The sequence below is a fragment of the Mytilus edulis genome, chromosome 4 (genome assembly GCF_963676685.1).
Source record: "Mytilus edulis chromosome 4, xbMytEdul2.2, whole genome shotgun sequence".
NCBI classification, from domain to species: domain Eukaryota; kingdom Metazoa; phylum Mollusca; class Bivalvia; order Mytilida; family Mytilidae; genus Mytilus; species Mytilus edulis.
Window position 1 is genome coordinate 81,329,614 of NC_092347.1, and position 17,233 is coordinate 81,346,846.

Sequence of the window (17,233 nt, forward strand, 5' to 3'; positions counted from 1 at the left end):
CAAGGTTAAGGTAAGGAGCAGAAATTGATTTTGTAAAATATTTGGTGTTGAAATTTTATAGGGATTTTTTTTCTATTTTCATGGTAAACTTTCTTGTTGTCTTTTAAGTTTGCAATAATGGGAGAAAAATTAGATTAGAAAAGCAAAATTTTATGCAAAGTTTGCATATTATTTTGCATATTATTTCAAAATAGTCAAATTTCATTGAAACAACTGCAGCTTCTTAAATAGTAAAGCATTCATGAAAACAAAGAGAAAAATCTCTCCTGGGTTCATTGATAGTATGCTATAATAAAATTAATACATGTATAGGTAACTTTTGTATTTTATTGCAAGCATTTAACTATTCGGAAAATTAATTATTTATAAAACCTCTTTATTATTATATTTGCTGATTGTTTATTTAATAAGATTGATATACAGTTTAAGATTTATAGCTATTGTTGTTCACTGCTAGGTTCCGTTATTACTATTTGTCAAACCTTTAATTTATTGTGACTCGTCGAAAGAATTCAATGTGAAATCAGATATACTGGTTTATATGGTAAAAATCATAGTTCAAATCTTTTATAACTGATGATTATGTTTTATATTATTTAATATAAGATCGTTCCATTTGATGTAGGTACCGTAGTTTTTCAGTTAAACTAATCTGAGTAATTTTGATTAATTAAATAAATTCATACTTATATGATCTATTATAAGAATATTTACGACCAAAACTACTTCAAGCCACATTTAAAAAATTATTTATGAAAAAATCAAATGTTACAGTATCCTTTTAACAATTTACATAGGTCATATGGTAGGACATTAGATTTGTTACTGTTTTATGCATTGACCTTTCTTCTTTGAATAAGTCTGCGGAAATCTGCCAAAGGAGAGAGTAATAGATACCTTATGATATAGAATGTGACGTTGTGGTCTATTGTCACACGGAATTGTTTTTATAAGGTGTATGGATCTATTGTCAAAACAAGGATATACGTGGAATAAAAATTCTACCATGAGAGAAATTTTAATTGGGATATATTAAGAGTTTTAAAGGTAGGAATTTGTTACAAAAGTCAATGTTTTAATAAAGTTTAAAAACATTTGCATAGTCCCCATTGAAATGGCCGAACTTGAAAAACTTGGAACAGGCCTGTTACATAAATATCATTACAGTTAATCATACTAATAAAAAACATGACAAATTATTGTAAGTAGTCTTTGAAATTTTAAATTCATAAAATCTATTGTATGCTTATTCTTGAACAACATGTTTCGATTAACAAAGCCTTGTTATTGCGAACCCTATCTTAGTTTTCCATAGATTCACCTGCAAGTTACCTGTCCATTTAAACTTTTGGCAGTTCTATTGTCCCATCTAACAAATACAACAGGTATTGTTCTCTGTTTAGTTTATTTGATGGGACCTTTAAATTTCTTCCAAGAGAAATATATCACTCATTGATTAATTTACCTGAACAAAAAATTGAACTGTCAATGAAGACAAAATAATTATACCAATACTAAGTAAGGACTCACAAAACTGCATGTGGTGTTGTATTTATTCGATACCTGGAGTAACTCGTTTTTAATGTGTTCAATATTACATTTGTAATACTGATTCAAAAATTAAAAGTTGATTTCTGATCAAATATTCAATATTTTTGTGTGTTTGATAAATAAAAATTTGAATATTATTATTTTTAAATTAAGGTCTTCATAAACATAAGTCTATAAATGAACAACAACAAAAACATGTAAATTCATTGGAAAATACTAAAAAATGTGTCTGAAATAAACTTTTTAATATTAAACCAGATTTTATATTGAACAGATTGAAAATATATTAATAATATTGAATAAATACAATATTGCATACAGTTTATGTGAGTTATTAGAAGTATTTCAATAAAAAAGAAGATAATTTTTTGGTCAGGTAAATTAATCAATGAGTGATATATTTCTCCTAGAAGAAATTTAAAGGTCCCAGTGAATAAACTACACAGAGAACAATACCTGTTGTATTTGTTCGATGGGACAATAGAACTGCCAAAAGTTTAAATCGACAGGTAACTTGCAGGTGAATCTATGGAAAACTAAGATAGGGTTCGCAATAAAAGTATAGTAATTGGAATGACAAATGAATTTTCTTGATTTATTTGATCAGCTTTTAACCTAAATAAAATATCCCTTTGTACCAATATTCATAAAGGAAGACTTATAATGGTACAAAAAAGGTATTTATTATATATCACATTAGAATTTAGCTTAGAACTTGATAATTATGCCGCATATTAGAAAAAAATTAATAGATTTCATTGAAATATTTTCCTGCAACAGAAAAAAAGATCATAAATGATTGTATGAAGAGTTCACAATTTATTTATTTCACTAACATATTTTATATATGGCTATCCATAATGTTATTTAGAGAGCAGAGGCCATCTTTATTTTGTTGTTTTGCATAGGTCCCAAATTGAAGCCAATGTGGTGCAGGGGGGTTCGATCACATTCCCTTTTTATTGCTGTTAACTCCTGATTTCCTTATTGGCTTATTTTAATGTACTCTAATCACAAGAACTGCCAGGTTTAGTGCCCCCCCTTTTTACTAATAAAATTGCACCCCATTGAGGAGTCCTGGCTACCAGCCCTGTAAACTATGGTTAAATATTTAAAAGATTCTTCAACTTTGAAGATGAAGTACTCTTCTATTTTACATGGTCTTCCCCTATTATATAATACATTTTTATGTCCCAGCTTTAAGAGTTGCGGGGGACATGGAAATATCGAGTACTGTCCTTCCAGTCTTGTTAGCTCTCTCAAAGGTACAAATCTTGCTAGATTTTTATAAAATTTAATACCAGCTATATATTGGACAAGTTATATTGGTGGACCATCAACTTTTTTTAAAAGGGTTATGTCCCTTGGAAATATTAAATAAGCGCAACGTGGGGGACATTGGAACTCTGTTCTTTTATATTTAATTTTTTCTGACTCAAGGTAAAGAAAAGAAGGTGTGAAAATATAGGATATAATATTATTATATTTATCGATATGAATCCACATTCTTGTTTCATAAATTTAACATTTAAAATCAATTACGTGATTGGATTACTAATGCTAGACTTTAATTGGGAGTAAAATATATGTTATTAAATTGACTTAAAAATAATGGCAATTTTAATAATTTTAAATTTGTAATTGATTACTTTTTTCTCTCTCTCAAAGAATTCGTATATAATAAAGTCAAATTCTACTTGTGTTGACTTCCTCAATAAAAAGTAGTTTTATCGATATGAAATTTATTACAACTAATTTACATATTTATTAAAAGGTTTTGAGACCAGTTATTTGATTTAAATTAATTGTTTAATATGTTCATATTTCCAGAAGCTGTTAACTCGTTGAATATAAATGTTATGGGGAAAAAAATAAGTGTTTTTTTTTCCCCCAGGGATTGCTAACATATGATGTTAAGGATATTCATAAAAAATAAATTAGGAAGGTTTTTTTTCCTCAGCATTAAATTATATTTCATTGCTTGGTTTAAAGGCTTTGTGTTCCATAAATGAGATACTGTACTGAAGATAGAAAAGCAATGGTGTTTTGCATACACAAATAGATTGCTAATTTTCTAATGATGAATTGGACAGAGAAACTATGTATTGGGGGAAAAAAAGGCCCTTTTCTGTCACATATAACTTAACCACAAATAGTCTGTTGGGTATAACTGATGTATTTACATGTTTATATTTACAGAACCAGAGCAGTTGTACATACCTCCAGAATATGAACACAACGAACAGTCTTACAAGGTAAGGAAATTATGCAGGGGCCTAGCTAGGTATTCAGTCAACTGTAGGCACCAATCGGCAGGGGGTCTGGGGGCCACTCATGGCCCCCAGCAGGTCCAGGGCCTCTGCCAGGGGTTCAGGTGGGCGAAGCCCCCCGACAAAACAGTTTTCAGCGTTTTAGCTGCAAAATTTAATGTGCAAAAATATCAAATTTACTAGTTATTTAATCATGATAATTATAATATACAAGATGAAAAGTTCGAAGAATTATGAATTATGTACCATAACATCAGCCTGGGGAATTAAATAACGCAGTACAATTTGAAATATAAAAAAAAAAATTTACAATATGCATTGCCCAGCGTACATCAGCCTATGGATTACCCCTTTAATTAAGCAGTACACCCTGTTTGGTATTATCACATCTAATTCCGTTCTGATTGATATATACGTTTAACTTAATTAATAGTACATATTGACGATTCTTCATTAAAAAAATAGGCACGTAAACACTGATATCACTATACGGTATATATAATAAAACTATCCTTTTGGCTAAACATCAACCATCAATCTTTTGAATCTTAAACCTTCACCCTAGCCACACAAACACATACACACAAAGTTGATGCCTAACAGAATTCAAGAAATTCATATTTCTTTATACCCTCTACTGTAAAATCCCTACCTGCTAAGGAATTTGAATAATTGTGGGCTGGCCATTACACGCAGATCTGAGAGTACTCAAAATTACCGGAAGCCAGTTAATTGGTTGATTTTTAAATATCCAGTGTCAAATATCTATGCAAGTTCATGACAAAAAAACAAATTTACAATAAATACAACTTGGAGCTAGGACCTGTAATAGGTGTTGTCCAGGACGAAGGTCTGGAAATAAAAAAATGCCATGCATTGGAAAATGAGGGATTATTGGATAGGAGCCGAAATTTTGCCTTTCAGTAGACCAACTACGAACTCCTCAAAGAGTTGCATTCTCTCTACAACCATCGGATTTAATGTCCCCATTCTGACCAGACGTGATTGTGTACCTAAAGTACCTAACGGCAGCTATGCCGCTGTTATGCGAGACCTGATTGTAGAATATAATAAATTCTCTCCAATGAGAGATGGAATAATTATACATTTATTCCCTTTTCCAAATGATTTATGTATAAAAACTTATATATTCATACGAATGGTGTTTGAATCAGAATAAGTTTCATTTGAAGTTTAATTCTTAAATACTTAAGTGAATGTTGAAAAAGAAGCCTCAACATGAATTCAGAAACTAAACAATTAAAGCACAAATATTTTTTTAAATAACAGATAAAAGGTATGGGCACACCCTTTTTTAAACCAGATAGTAAAACCCTTTTCAATTCTATTGTTTTCAGATAATTGTCATTTAGCCATGAATTCAATATTTTTGAAACAATCAGCATAAAAATCAGTCCACATAACACATGACTTATCGGAAATGTTTTCAATGAAATCAAAAGCAATTTAGTCTTTTCTTTATGTATTTTTTACTAATAGATCAATAGTGTGTTTAATATATTGTTTTACAAGTGAATAAAGAATAAAAGTTTTATAATATTTTTTTATTGTTGGAAGTCACATGCATCTCAGAAGTATTGACTTGACAAGATAACATTATATAATTGTAATCGTTCTATTTTGAGAATGCTTTCATGATTAAAGTGAATAGAAAATTGGATTGGAGTATTTTTAAAGACTGAAGGTGTATTAAACCAATCTAATGATGCTAGATCCATATTCTTGAACCTACAGTTTTGTATCTTTTTTTAGAAGAACAACCAACCAAGGGATTACTGATTTCATATTTTTCAAAAGTTCTTTAAATATGATTATTTAAGATATCATTTATGAAAACAAATGCTTTTTTTTTTAATAAAACTTGTCAACCAAACAAAAGCCTGTAAATCAGTATTATATTTCACAATTGAAATAAATTTCGTGTACCATGGAGGAATAGTTTTTGTAAAAATTTCATTTCAGCTTTATTTTGTTTTAATTACAGACAATTTTCAATTTGTTTTGCTTCATTTTAAAGTTTGAATGAAGACATTATTGCTTTGCTGTCTTTACTTTTTCAAAGTAAGTAATTAAAGTATTTTTCAACAATAGGTTAGTATGTCCAATTATTTTCCCTGTTGAAATTTTTATTTCAGACTTTCTACAGTCAGTATTATAAGGTATATATAAGAAATATGTCATTTTTTTTGTGTTTTGAATTTTTGAAAAGAAAAGCCTTCCATAGAGTTGGGATTCTGAAATATTGTTTGAATTCCATTGGTTGCTGGATTATGTTGATTACTTGTAGTTGATGAATTTGAAAAACAATTATAAAAATTTAAGCATAAATTTTCCATTTTCAGTCTCACCTGTTTTCTCTTGGGATGACACTACTGTATGCAGCAGAATATAATGGGGAACCAGGTCGTCCAGAAATCACTGCAGAACTAAGACAATTATTTGGTTACATGACATCAGAGAAACCAAGTGACCGACCTGATTTAGAATCTCTTATAAATCAATGTGAAGAGGAACTTGTTGGAAAATCATCAGCAGATATTTGTTGTAAGATTGGTTCATTTACGGCACATTTTTCTCCAGCACCTGATGGACATTCGTCAAGTTTAGCAGATGTAACTGCAGGTTTAGCAAACTATTTACAAAGCCAGTCAAAATTGTTACCCGATTCATCAGCGTTAAACATAACTGATCCACAGCAGCATTCTACACCTGCAGTGTCACCTGACATAGTGTCGTCTGCTAATGCAGAAGAAGACATGGCACTTCGTGGAAATTACACAGGGATACCAACGGCAACTGGAAACTTAAAACAGTCATCTCCTCATAACAGGAAAAATAAAAATAGAACTTTAAGTGGTGAAAATGAGAATGACAATATTGGATTTAAACCACCAATTCCAAGAAAGCCAGACCTTAAAAAACAGTTGGATAATGATTCAGGAGTGATTGATATGGATTTATCAAATAATAATGATAATAATAATGAAAATATGTCCAAATTTAAACCTGTGCCTCAAAAACGGAAACATTCTGATTCTGTTCAAACTAACAAAGAAAAGTCAGATTCTAATAAATCAGAAAAGACTAATAGGTCAAAGAAACGTCAGGTAAGAGATTATGCTTATATTTAATGCTTTTATTGAAATATTTTATGTGCTGGTATTTGGTAGTTTTTTCCCCCTCCCAAAAAAAGACACAAATTAAGGGGAAAAAGCACAAGTTCAGAAGAAAAATGTTTTTATTTAAATTTGAGCCCTAGTTTTCTACTTCCTTGCTGAAACAAATTTCATGAACTGTAACTGCTCTTGTAATTAAGATCTTGAATATAGATTTAGTATATTTAATTTAATACATATATGTAGCTACTATTGCCAAATTGTAGAATGATGTCTGAAATTTTTTACTTAGCATGTTTATATATGAACATAATTTGAGTAAACATGATAAAGATTCCAGGACTATGTATTTATTGAATAATTCCAGGACTATGTATTTATTGAATAATTCAAGGAGTTAATAAAACAAATAATACTGTTACTGAAAATTGGCAATGGTCAGTTGTCTGATAATTTTTATTGCAAGTGGTCAGTTGTTTGATACAGTTCTGCCAGGTCTCTTTTTATGGAAGCAAATGAGATATTATAATACTTAAAAAATTTACAAATCTTAAAAAAAAGTTAGGTCCAGCTATATCAATTTTGGAGCTTCCATTTTTACAGCCCAAATTCTATCACAAGTTGTATAATAATGAATTCTGTGTATTTATGGAGTTTTGTGGAGATCAATTTTGTGGATTGGTAACAATTGTATTTGTGCGGACAATATATTTTCTGTAAAATGGGATAAACTGTTATGCTTAGGGGAAAGATTATTTTGCTTAGTAATTAGCTTGTTAAAAATGAAATTTAAGCAGGCACAATGTGTAGACATTTTAATTCATCAGTTTGTATGTCAATGTACTATACTACTTGGATTAATAGTTCTGTATACAGGTGAATAGCCTATACAGTGCTAAATCTGAGGGTTTAGATTTAATTTTAAAACACCACTTTAAAGACACTTAAAGAAAGAAGTACCTCAGAAAAAATTCAAAATAACAACCTCTAAAGTACAAAACAAACTTATAATTTAAAAACAGACCATAAAACAACAAAAGCAAAATATTCTGCAGATGTCAAATTGAAAATTCACATATAATATTGCAATATCTAAATAACCCAAAGTTCTATTTTTATTTGGTCTTGTGGTAGTTTGGTAGCCTTGAGTACAGATGGTAATTGGTTTGATCCTCACATTGGGCAAACATAAGACTTCAAAATTAATTGTTCACAATATGAGAATGTGAAAGTTTGAACAAAGACTGGCCTACTTTGAGCCAAAATAATATGTTTGAGAACCTGCTGTTTGTGTCCTGTCATTTATATAAAAACAGGGTATACTCATAATTCATTAAAATGTTGTTGACTTGAATAGGCATGTGATAATTGCCACTGGACATCACATAGCAATGAATCAATCAATCTTAGCACAGCTTAGTCATGACTCTACTAACTCTTTCAAACAAGAACTTTCATCCAATCTTTTTAGATCTTGCAGAAAATGTGTTTCTTTGAGTTATGAGTAATCTGCAACTTGAAATTTGAGGTCTTGGATTTAAATATATGTACAATTTAATTTTAGGGCTATACAATCACTGAGATCTTAGAGACAATAGATAGGAATATATCAGAAGAGGAGTTGTGGGCCATTTGTAAAGAAGGTGCTTACTCTCTACAGAGAAAAAAGAAACATCTACGTAAGTTTAAATAAAAAGCCTTAATTATTAAATGAGTTGCCAATATATAAATAAGGAGATGTGGTAAGATTGCCAATAAGACAACTGAGCACTCGAGTCCAAATGATGTGGATGTAAGAAACTTAAGGTCACCACACTGCATTCAGCAATGAAAAATGTAAAACAATTCATCTAGAAAGCCAACAGCCTGATTTATGACAAAACAGTAAAGGAAAAATAAATTTGACCCAGAAAAAACCCAAAGGTTATGGATATATTTCTTGTAGTTTTGGTCATTTGTTATAAATAAGCAAACTTAACTGATCGCAACAAACATACAATATTATCAAAATGGCCTATTTTGACCAGGTGAGCTAGCCATTGAGGAGGAATGATCAAACACTACCAGTTCATGTTTCTACAGCTGAAAGTGGGTTTAAGTGATTATAAAGGGGTAAAGGGGGATGACTTGAATTTAGATAATATTTGTACAATTATTCTGTTGTTATTGCTAAATAAAAGTTAGATAAATAAAAAAAGTAAAGGACTTGTGAATTTGTTTATAAAATGAACACATGGTTATCAACTTCCTAAACAAACAAGGAAATAAAGAACAAACAATCAAGTAAATATATTTATTCATTACAAAATATGCCACATAACATTTTATTAAGTCACTGCAAGCACTTGACAATCTGACTGTCTCCAGAAAAAATTCCAGATTAATTTTTTTTCACACTCGTCCTGAAAACAGAAAAAAATACATACATAAAGCGCAGAATAACACGCAGGGTCTAAGATAGAGAAAAAAACCATGCGACTTATTTAACGATTTTAATGGTATATGGATTATTGTATTTTTTTCTTTTCAATTTCAGCTGCATACCTGTCTTTAGACACACTACTTGTTCGAGATAATGGGAGTATTTCCTTTAGAGCCATACCTGAGGATAAACCACTGGAGGTTATGTTTATGTCACCTGAATTACAACAGAAAGGAGAACTCTCTGAGAAGGTATTAAAATGAATTAATTATGTTGTTGGGAGTATTTACTTCCCAAAATCAAACCCATTTTCACTTTTTTGGTTGAGTATGCAAAATTTATGTTATGAAACTGAGACCTTGTTTAAATCAGTGGATGTTATCAACATTTTAGTTTAGTCTGTGGTCAAAAGTTTTTTTTAGAAGTCAATGATTGTCAGACCTTCACGGAATTTTACAAAATTTGGACAAGCTTTATTGTGACCAAAAGACAGTATCAGGGTGAAAATTCTTAAAACACTTGACTGACGATTGGACTCATACTTAACATTTAACACTTCACTCCTACGCTGACATCAGCAATTGCAAGCAAGACACAGGGGTATACAGAATCTTATCACCTGAAAAAAACTTAACATGTATTATAACACTAATTATAACAAAATTTCAAAGGGACTTGTGTTAAAAGGAAAATTTATATATTGACAGTAGAATATGACACTTTTGAAATGGGTGAGGGGATTTTTAGGTAAATTTATTTCAAGGCAAATTCATCCATGAAAATGTTTCATATTATCTCAAAGGTTTCTCTTCTTATCTTCTTTAATAAATTACTAGACATATGCATTTTTCAGAGGATTGCCATGAGTTATATATTTACATATTCTGATATTATCTATGTTTCAGGCTTGTTTATATGGACTTGGAACAACCTTGAGGTGTACAGGAGGTGCTAAACATTCATCCGTTAGCTCCCTTGGTATTTCATCAGAATTAAAGGAGTTACTATCTCAGTTAGTTCATCCAGACATGACACAGAGGCCGAGTATAGAGGATACTTTAGAGGTATTGATAATTTCATTCAGGGCACTACAATTAGAGGTTCAGTTTCTGTTAATGTGCTGAAATATGTCAAATGCATTTTGCCAATAGCTGAGATTTAGAATTTATACTATTCCATGTAAAACAGGTGATTTATATCATGGATTGAATCACCTTTTTGTTTTTTTAATTTTGACCCCAGATAATTCTGAATTATTATATTCAATCTTGTTTAATTTCACACCAAAAATTTACTAGAAATTCCACATTTTATATTCCCTATAAAGCAAATTATTTTAAACAAGTTAAAAGATATTGCTTTATTAATACCTTCAAATTTATTTTATCAAATAGACTACAGAAGTATATAGTATTCAGGGATCTCCATGGCCTGTTTAACGATGGCGCCCCGCCAAATGACTCGCGCCATCGTTAAATTGTCTTGCGCCATCGTTAAATTGTCTTCCGCCATCGTTCAAAACTTCATCGTTTTTTGTAGCCCGACGCCATTTTTTTTATCAATTATAATCAAATGCATGCAATTGCATAACCCTTAGGCATTTTATGTTATAATCCAATACAGTTCTAACGCCTGAGGGATATCCGGATTTAGATCGCTAATCACTTGTACCTGAGCTTGTACAAGTAGATCAACAAACCAGACAGGAGAATACTATCTGAGGATAGACGATCCATTTGTCGAATTAATCAACGAAGTTTCAGCAAATGATTATGATAATTTAGATTAAATAAATAAATTAATAATCCAGTTACAAAGAAAACAGTTTAACAAGTCGAACATGTGCTTTATTTTGACTTACGCAATCAGCATCCCCCTTTTTTAAGAAGTACAAAATAAGACGCAAAACAGTAAATATTATTTCATCGCAAATAACTCGAGTACTGCTGTAATGATAATTTAGAATTACTTTAAAAGTTTAAAAGTAAAAACTTAATTATTTCCTGTAAAGAAATATCGTATCGTAATTCCGAATTCATTTCAATTCAATTCAATTCAAAGCTTTATTTATAGTCGGCATGTTACATAACAAATAAACATAAGCTCTCTGAGCTTTTATAACCGACAAATGCATACATTTACATAACAAACATACACAATACAAATATTAAAACATAAAAGACATAGAACATACATTTCATGCACATTTAGGCTGCACTATTTAAATACTATATTCTATACATGCATAAGAATAAGCACTAAAAGCAAACATAAAAACTAAAGCACAGCATTCACAAATTATATTACAATCAAATTGATACATCCGCGTTTCCGGTTTCTATTCAGACTCGAAAGATGCATGTTGCACAGCATCAATTTGCCAGATAAAGTAATTAAAAACCTTTTCATTTGTCAACGTTTGCTTTACAAATCTCTTTAACCTTTTACATAACCCGTATGAATCGTTTTGTTGTTGCTGCAAATCAGCCATACCGGCAATGAGTTCTGAATTTGACAGTGTCCATGAAAAATAAGCTCCACATCATATGATTTTTAACCCCCATAACAATTACCAAAAATATAAGAAATCTACATGGGGACCTTCATGACAGCTTTTGGTCATTCTCGACTAAGGGGGGACCATGAAGACTTGGCATTTGAATGGTTAAAAGCGGCAATAAATGAAAATATTGATACTTCTAATTCTATAATGAAAATTCAAATAAATATAACTTAAATAAGCAATGAATTAGCATGTTCACCATTCCTTGTATGGAGGGATAAAATACTTCCGATCGCGCTACACTGTACAGCGTAGACACGGTTTGTAATGGTGAAAGTTCCTCCATCGTTCAATTTTCATCCATGGAGATCCCTGAGTATAATGCCAAATAATAAACAAGCCATCCTGTATAAAAAACAAAAATCACATATAAATAATATATTTATTTGTTTTAGATATGTGGCATCCATGATGGTAGAACAGGGGAATCTTCAGCATTGATATTACAACAACTCTTCCAGGATGCACAACTTAGACTGGTATGGTTTCCTTTGAAATTAGATACAATATCTAGCTGAAAATACATGTTTCTTAAGTTGATTTAAAACAGAGTTGGAAACATTAATAATATTTAAAAAACATTCTACATCCTGTATCAAAAAGTAAAACCTCTGAATGTATATAATGACAAAAATTGTCTGTGTAACATTTATTACAAAGGAGAAGTAACATGAATTGGCTTTGGGATTTTTGAGATGTCACAAAAGTGAAGTTACTTCATATGTTAAATTAATGACAAAATTGATTTATTTAAGCATATTGATAATTATATATGTCAACAAGAAAAACTCATGTAAACAGTATCTTATTTCAAACCATGCTCTTTTGCTAGTTATCTCTTTGATGGTGTTTAACTCAGTTTGATGAAGCAGACATTTGATGTAACTTTGCTGTGAAAGTATAATTATTACACTAACATACATTTCGTCTTACTTCTTACTTGTCTGTATACTTACAGATTGAACAAGAAGAAAATTCTAACAAACATGATGAGACACAGGAAATTGACATGGGTTCAGCTTTCCGACCAATCAAAACTACTGTGGAGTCAGCTTTTGTTCCAAAGAAACCTGTCCCAGTTAAACCTGATGAACCTTCTAAGACCATACCAACGGCTTACAGATCAACAGCAACACATTTTAAACCTATTGTTTTACATAGAACTGAAACTCCAGTAGACAAGAAAGAAGTCAGAAAGGAAAAAAGTCCTTCCAATGATTGTCAACCAAGTGAAAAGGACAAAGAGGTTGTGAAAAAATTAAAAGAATTGAAGAAGAATTTGATGAAACATAGACAACCGTCTGGTGGGAAAGAAGATGAAGCTGAGCCTGGGACACCACCTCGGTCACCAAAACCGAAATCTAAACAGTATCATAGTCCGAAAAAATCATCAACACAGAAATCGTCAAATGATGATAGTCATGAGGATAAATCAAATAAGAAAGACGGGATGGGAGCTTTAGAAAATTTATTGTCAGAAGTTCAGAAACGAGGCACACAAGTTGATACCGATACTTTGGCTTCTGCTATTGCTCAGCATTTACAGAATTTTATGGGTAAATCCGAACAAAAACCTTCACAAATAGATACTGCAGACTGGGTTCAGAATCAGAATAATCAGTTTATGGCGCCACAAATGCCACCACCACAGATGTGGCCAAATTTAAATATTCCCTCCCAATATCAACAACATGTTGTAGGACAAACTGTGACATTACCACAGTATGGAGGTGGAATGGTACCAGGTGGTTACCCAATGCAGGTGCAGTTACAACAGGATCCAAGAACAGGGTTTGTGCAGTTGGTACCTGTTGGAATGCCTGTGCCATTTCAACAACCAACAGTAAATGATTATGGATATTTATCAGATTCTGCAAAAAGTCAGAAAATGCATGGAAACTTTACTGTGTTAAATCAGTCTCCTCTAAATACTAGTGGTGATATGGATAGTTCACCAAATGCTAGTAGGTCGGGGAGACCTGGCAGAGCAGCTAAAAATCTTTTACAAAAAACTGCTAACATGAGAGCTAAGAATACAGGAAGAGTGCATAGTGCTCGACATGTTGATCATTCAGCAGAAACTAGCAATCTATGGAGATCTAAATCTGCACATATGATAAATGATGAACATTTTCATTCAGATGGTGAAGCCATAAAAAGACATTCTAGTCATCTGTCAGCATTTGAGATCAAACCTGGATCTTATGATGATACTGTTCTTCACAGGGGCAATCATCAAAACATTCAGTTTGACTCATTACAACGTTCTAGCAATCAACACATACCTCATAAACATTCAGGGGCAGATAATCAGGTGTCTATGCAGCCACCGATTTCTGAATCCCAGTCTTCGTCTCCATCTGCCTCTAAAGACAGTGGTATTAGTAGTGTAAATGGTGCTTATAAACCTCCTGCCGCAGGAAGTATGGTTGAACGATTATTGAATAACGTCCATAGTTCTCAACAGGAGAAATTAGGACGTGTTATTCACTTGTTAAGGGAGGAGTTTGCATTTGATGGTTATATGGAAAATGGTGTGGAGGATTTAGCCACTGCTGAATATATAGCTTCTTTAGGAAACCTTAAGTGGGAAACCTTTGCTAGTGCAATAACTGAGAAATACTGTGACATTTATTGGGCGCCAGATTTGTTGATGAGTCTGTATGATTCAGTCAATGCATCTAACAGGTGAGGTTGGTTGTAAGATAAGATAAGATGTGGTATGATTGCCAATGATACAACTTTCCGTAAGCTACCACACACAAGCAAGCAACTATAGGTCACCATATAACCTTGAAAAATGAACAAAACCAATACAGATAGCAAGCTATAAAAGGCCCAAAAATCGCAGATGTAAAACAATTCAAAAAAGAAAATTGACCTGATTTATGTACCAAAAAACAATAAACAGAAAACAAATATGATATACAGGAGCAATAACAACCTCTGAATTACAAGCTCCTGACTTGGACCGGCACATACAGAGTCGGGCATAGTTGAACATGTTGGTTGAGACCCAACTTAAGATTTATTTATACATGTCAACTTATTTGGGGTCACTTGGAATTTTGTCACATTTGAAAAAAAAGACGAAGAGTATTATGCATCTTCATGATCATACAAAATTAAGAGCATATTATACTTACAAGTAAGAATATATGAAATTACTAGAGACAAATTCTCACAAAATACAAACTAGTTTGTAGTTAAACTTTTTTTGCACAACAAACAGTGAATTGTAAATAAAATATTAAACCATATTAAAAAATTAGATAGATTTAAGTTAGATAAAAACAAAAAGATAGATTTAAGTTAAATAAAAACAAAAAGATAGATTTAAGTTAGATAAAAACAAAAAGATAGATTTAAGTTAAATAAAAACAAAAAGATAGATTTAAGTTAGATAAAAACAAAAAGATAGATTTAAGTTGGATAAAACAAAAAGATAGATTTAAGTTAGATAATAACAAAAAGATAGATTTAAGTTAGATAATAACAAAAAGATAGATTTAAGTTAGATAAAAACAATTTATGTTTTCCAATGAAATGCACTAGATTTAAACATTAAGGAAGTACATTTTGTACCAAGTAGTTGGTTGAAAAGGAAATATAGAAATAGAAATATATCATGAACTTTTCTCTTCAATAGATCACCTCAGGTTCAGCCTACTGTCTTAGAACCGTCTGTACAGGTTCAAAACCAAAGAGATCTTCCTAGTCAAAGACCATTGTCACTTCATCAACGATTACATCAGCCTGAAACATCAGATTCCACAGACAATGAAAATTACGAAAGGAGGCGTAGACCTCGTCGTAAACATCACCACGACAAATCGAAAAATTCATCATTTAATAATGTGTCGGAACAAAATGTGCCAAATAATATTGACAGGCTTAGTGATGATACCTTAGTGTCGGATAATTCTAATGATAAACTTAGGGAAAGGGAGGTAACTCCAAACAGGGATGTGAGTAAGAATAATATCCCAATGGAAAATAATCCCTTACAAACATTAGGAAATAATTCGGATAGTCAACGGAGTTATCGTTCACATGAGTCAACAGAGGAAAGCAACAAATCAGATAGTCAGACGGAAAAATCAGAACATGGAATTTATCGTAAAAATAAGAAAACTAATCAAAATCGTGTGTTTTCTGCTGATAGTGGAATGTTAAGTAAGGGAAGTAATTTGACTCGTCATCTTTCTCAATTATCGTTAGTGGATAATGTACGAACGGAGATCCCACTTCATACAAGGAAATGTAATGTTGTATACCATTATGCCACTATGCAGTTAAATTTTTCACCAGATATGGAAAAATTCGTTCAGAGTATAGTAAGTGTTTTATTTATGATCTATTTTATTCCCATTGTAAATGAAGCAGTAGTTGTTAAAGGATCACTATGTTTTATCTACTAAAGAGTGTAGGCATCCTCCTAAACAAATGCCTTGTTTTTAATCTTATGGCATTGTGTGACTCATTTTAATTTGTGAATTGAAATGTTGTTGCTAAATCATATACCGATGCAGGCTTGCAAACTAAATAAAAAAGTTTTATGGAAATGCTCGTCAGAGAAACTTTTAACTATAATTATTATACAAATTGATTTAAACTGCCATTCTTTGAATGTCAGCTGTTATTGTCTACTTTAATGTAAAATTTGTAGTTGGGATTTAATGCATGTTAATGTCAATTCTGCATGCTAGAAATTTTTCGGAATTAGCCATTTCTGAATTTGACATCTTTTGTCCCTGGATTTCCTTACAAAATATTGATATTTTTCTGGATATGGGATTTTGGCACTTCTAACATGTTTTATTCATGATTCTTGGAGGTAAAAAAAAATTATACTCTCAATGTCAGAATTTACTAAAAATGTGAAGATGACTGATGTGAAATGGATTTACAGATGATATGGTAGTAATTGTTCTATAAGCAGGGGTGTGGAAATGCTATGCCCGACTCGTACATTTGAACAACCGGACAAGTAAATATTTTTGTCTTGGTTGCCCGTGGACAAGTAAAAAAATATACAAGACAAAGTTCAAATCCAACAAAAACATAAAATTAAACTTCAAAAGGTATCAAGATGTTTAATTTATGTAAAAGAAACCTATGTTCAGCAAGTAACAACTTCAATGTTCATGACGATAAATATTACATGATACCGGAAATAGATCGATTTCCAAAATAAATAAAATAAGTATGCGAATCCGAGTCGCGTAACATTGCATTGGCTTTGTCCATTGACCCTGGATAGTCGATTAGGTTTTATCCACCATTTACC

General features: G+C 31.4%; 1 protein-coding gene across 6 annotated transcripts in view; it reads left to right on the forward strand.

Moving 5' to 3' along the window:
- The window catches only part of LOC139520698 (kinase non-catalytic C-lobe domain-containing protein 1-like), a 75,571-nt gene that overhangs the window by 40,461 nt on the left and 17,877 nt on the right, over positions 1 to 17,233 (forward strand). For all 6 annotated transcript variants that reach the window (XM_071313572.1, XM_071313573.1, XM_071313576.1 and 3 more), the window contains 8 exons: positions 3,751 to 3,806; positions 6,185 to 6,949; positions 8,523 to 8,637; positions 9,495 to 9,631; positions 10,286 to 10,444; positions 12,339 to 12,422; positions 12,902 to 14,631; positions 15,593 to 16,280. In XM_071313572.1, the coding sequence (XP_071169673.1) occupies positions 3,751 to 3,806; positions 6,185 to 6,949; positions 8,523 to 8,637; positions 9,495 to 9,631; positions 10,286 to 10,444; positions 12,339 to 12,422; positions 12,902 to 14,631; positions 15,593 to 16,280 (3,734 nt within the window). The remainder of the gene's footprint in view (positions 1 to 3,750; positions 3,807 to 6,184; positions 6,950 to 8,522; positions 8,638 to 9,494; positions 9,632 to 10,285; positions 10,445 to 12,338; positions 12,423 to 12,901; positions 14,632 to 15,592; positions 16,281 to 17,233) is intronic.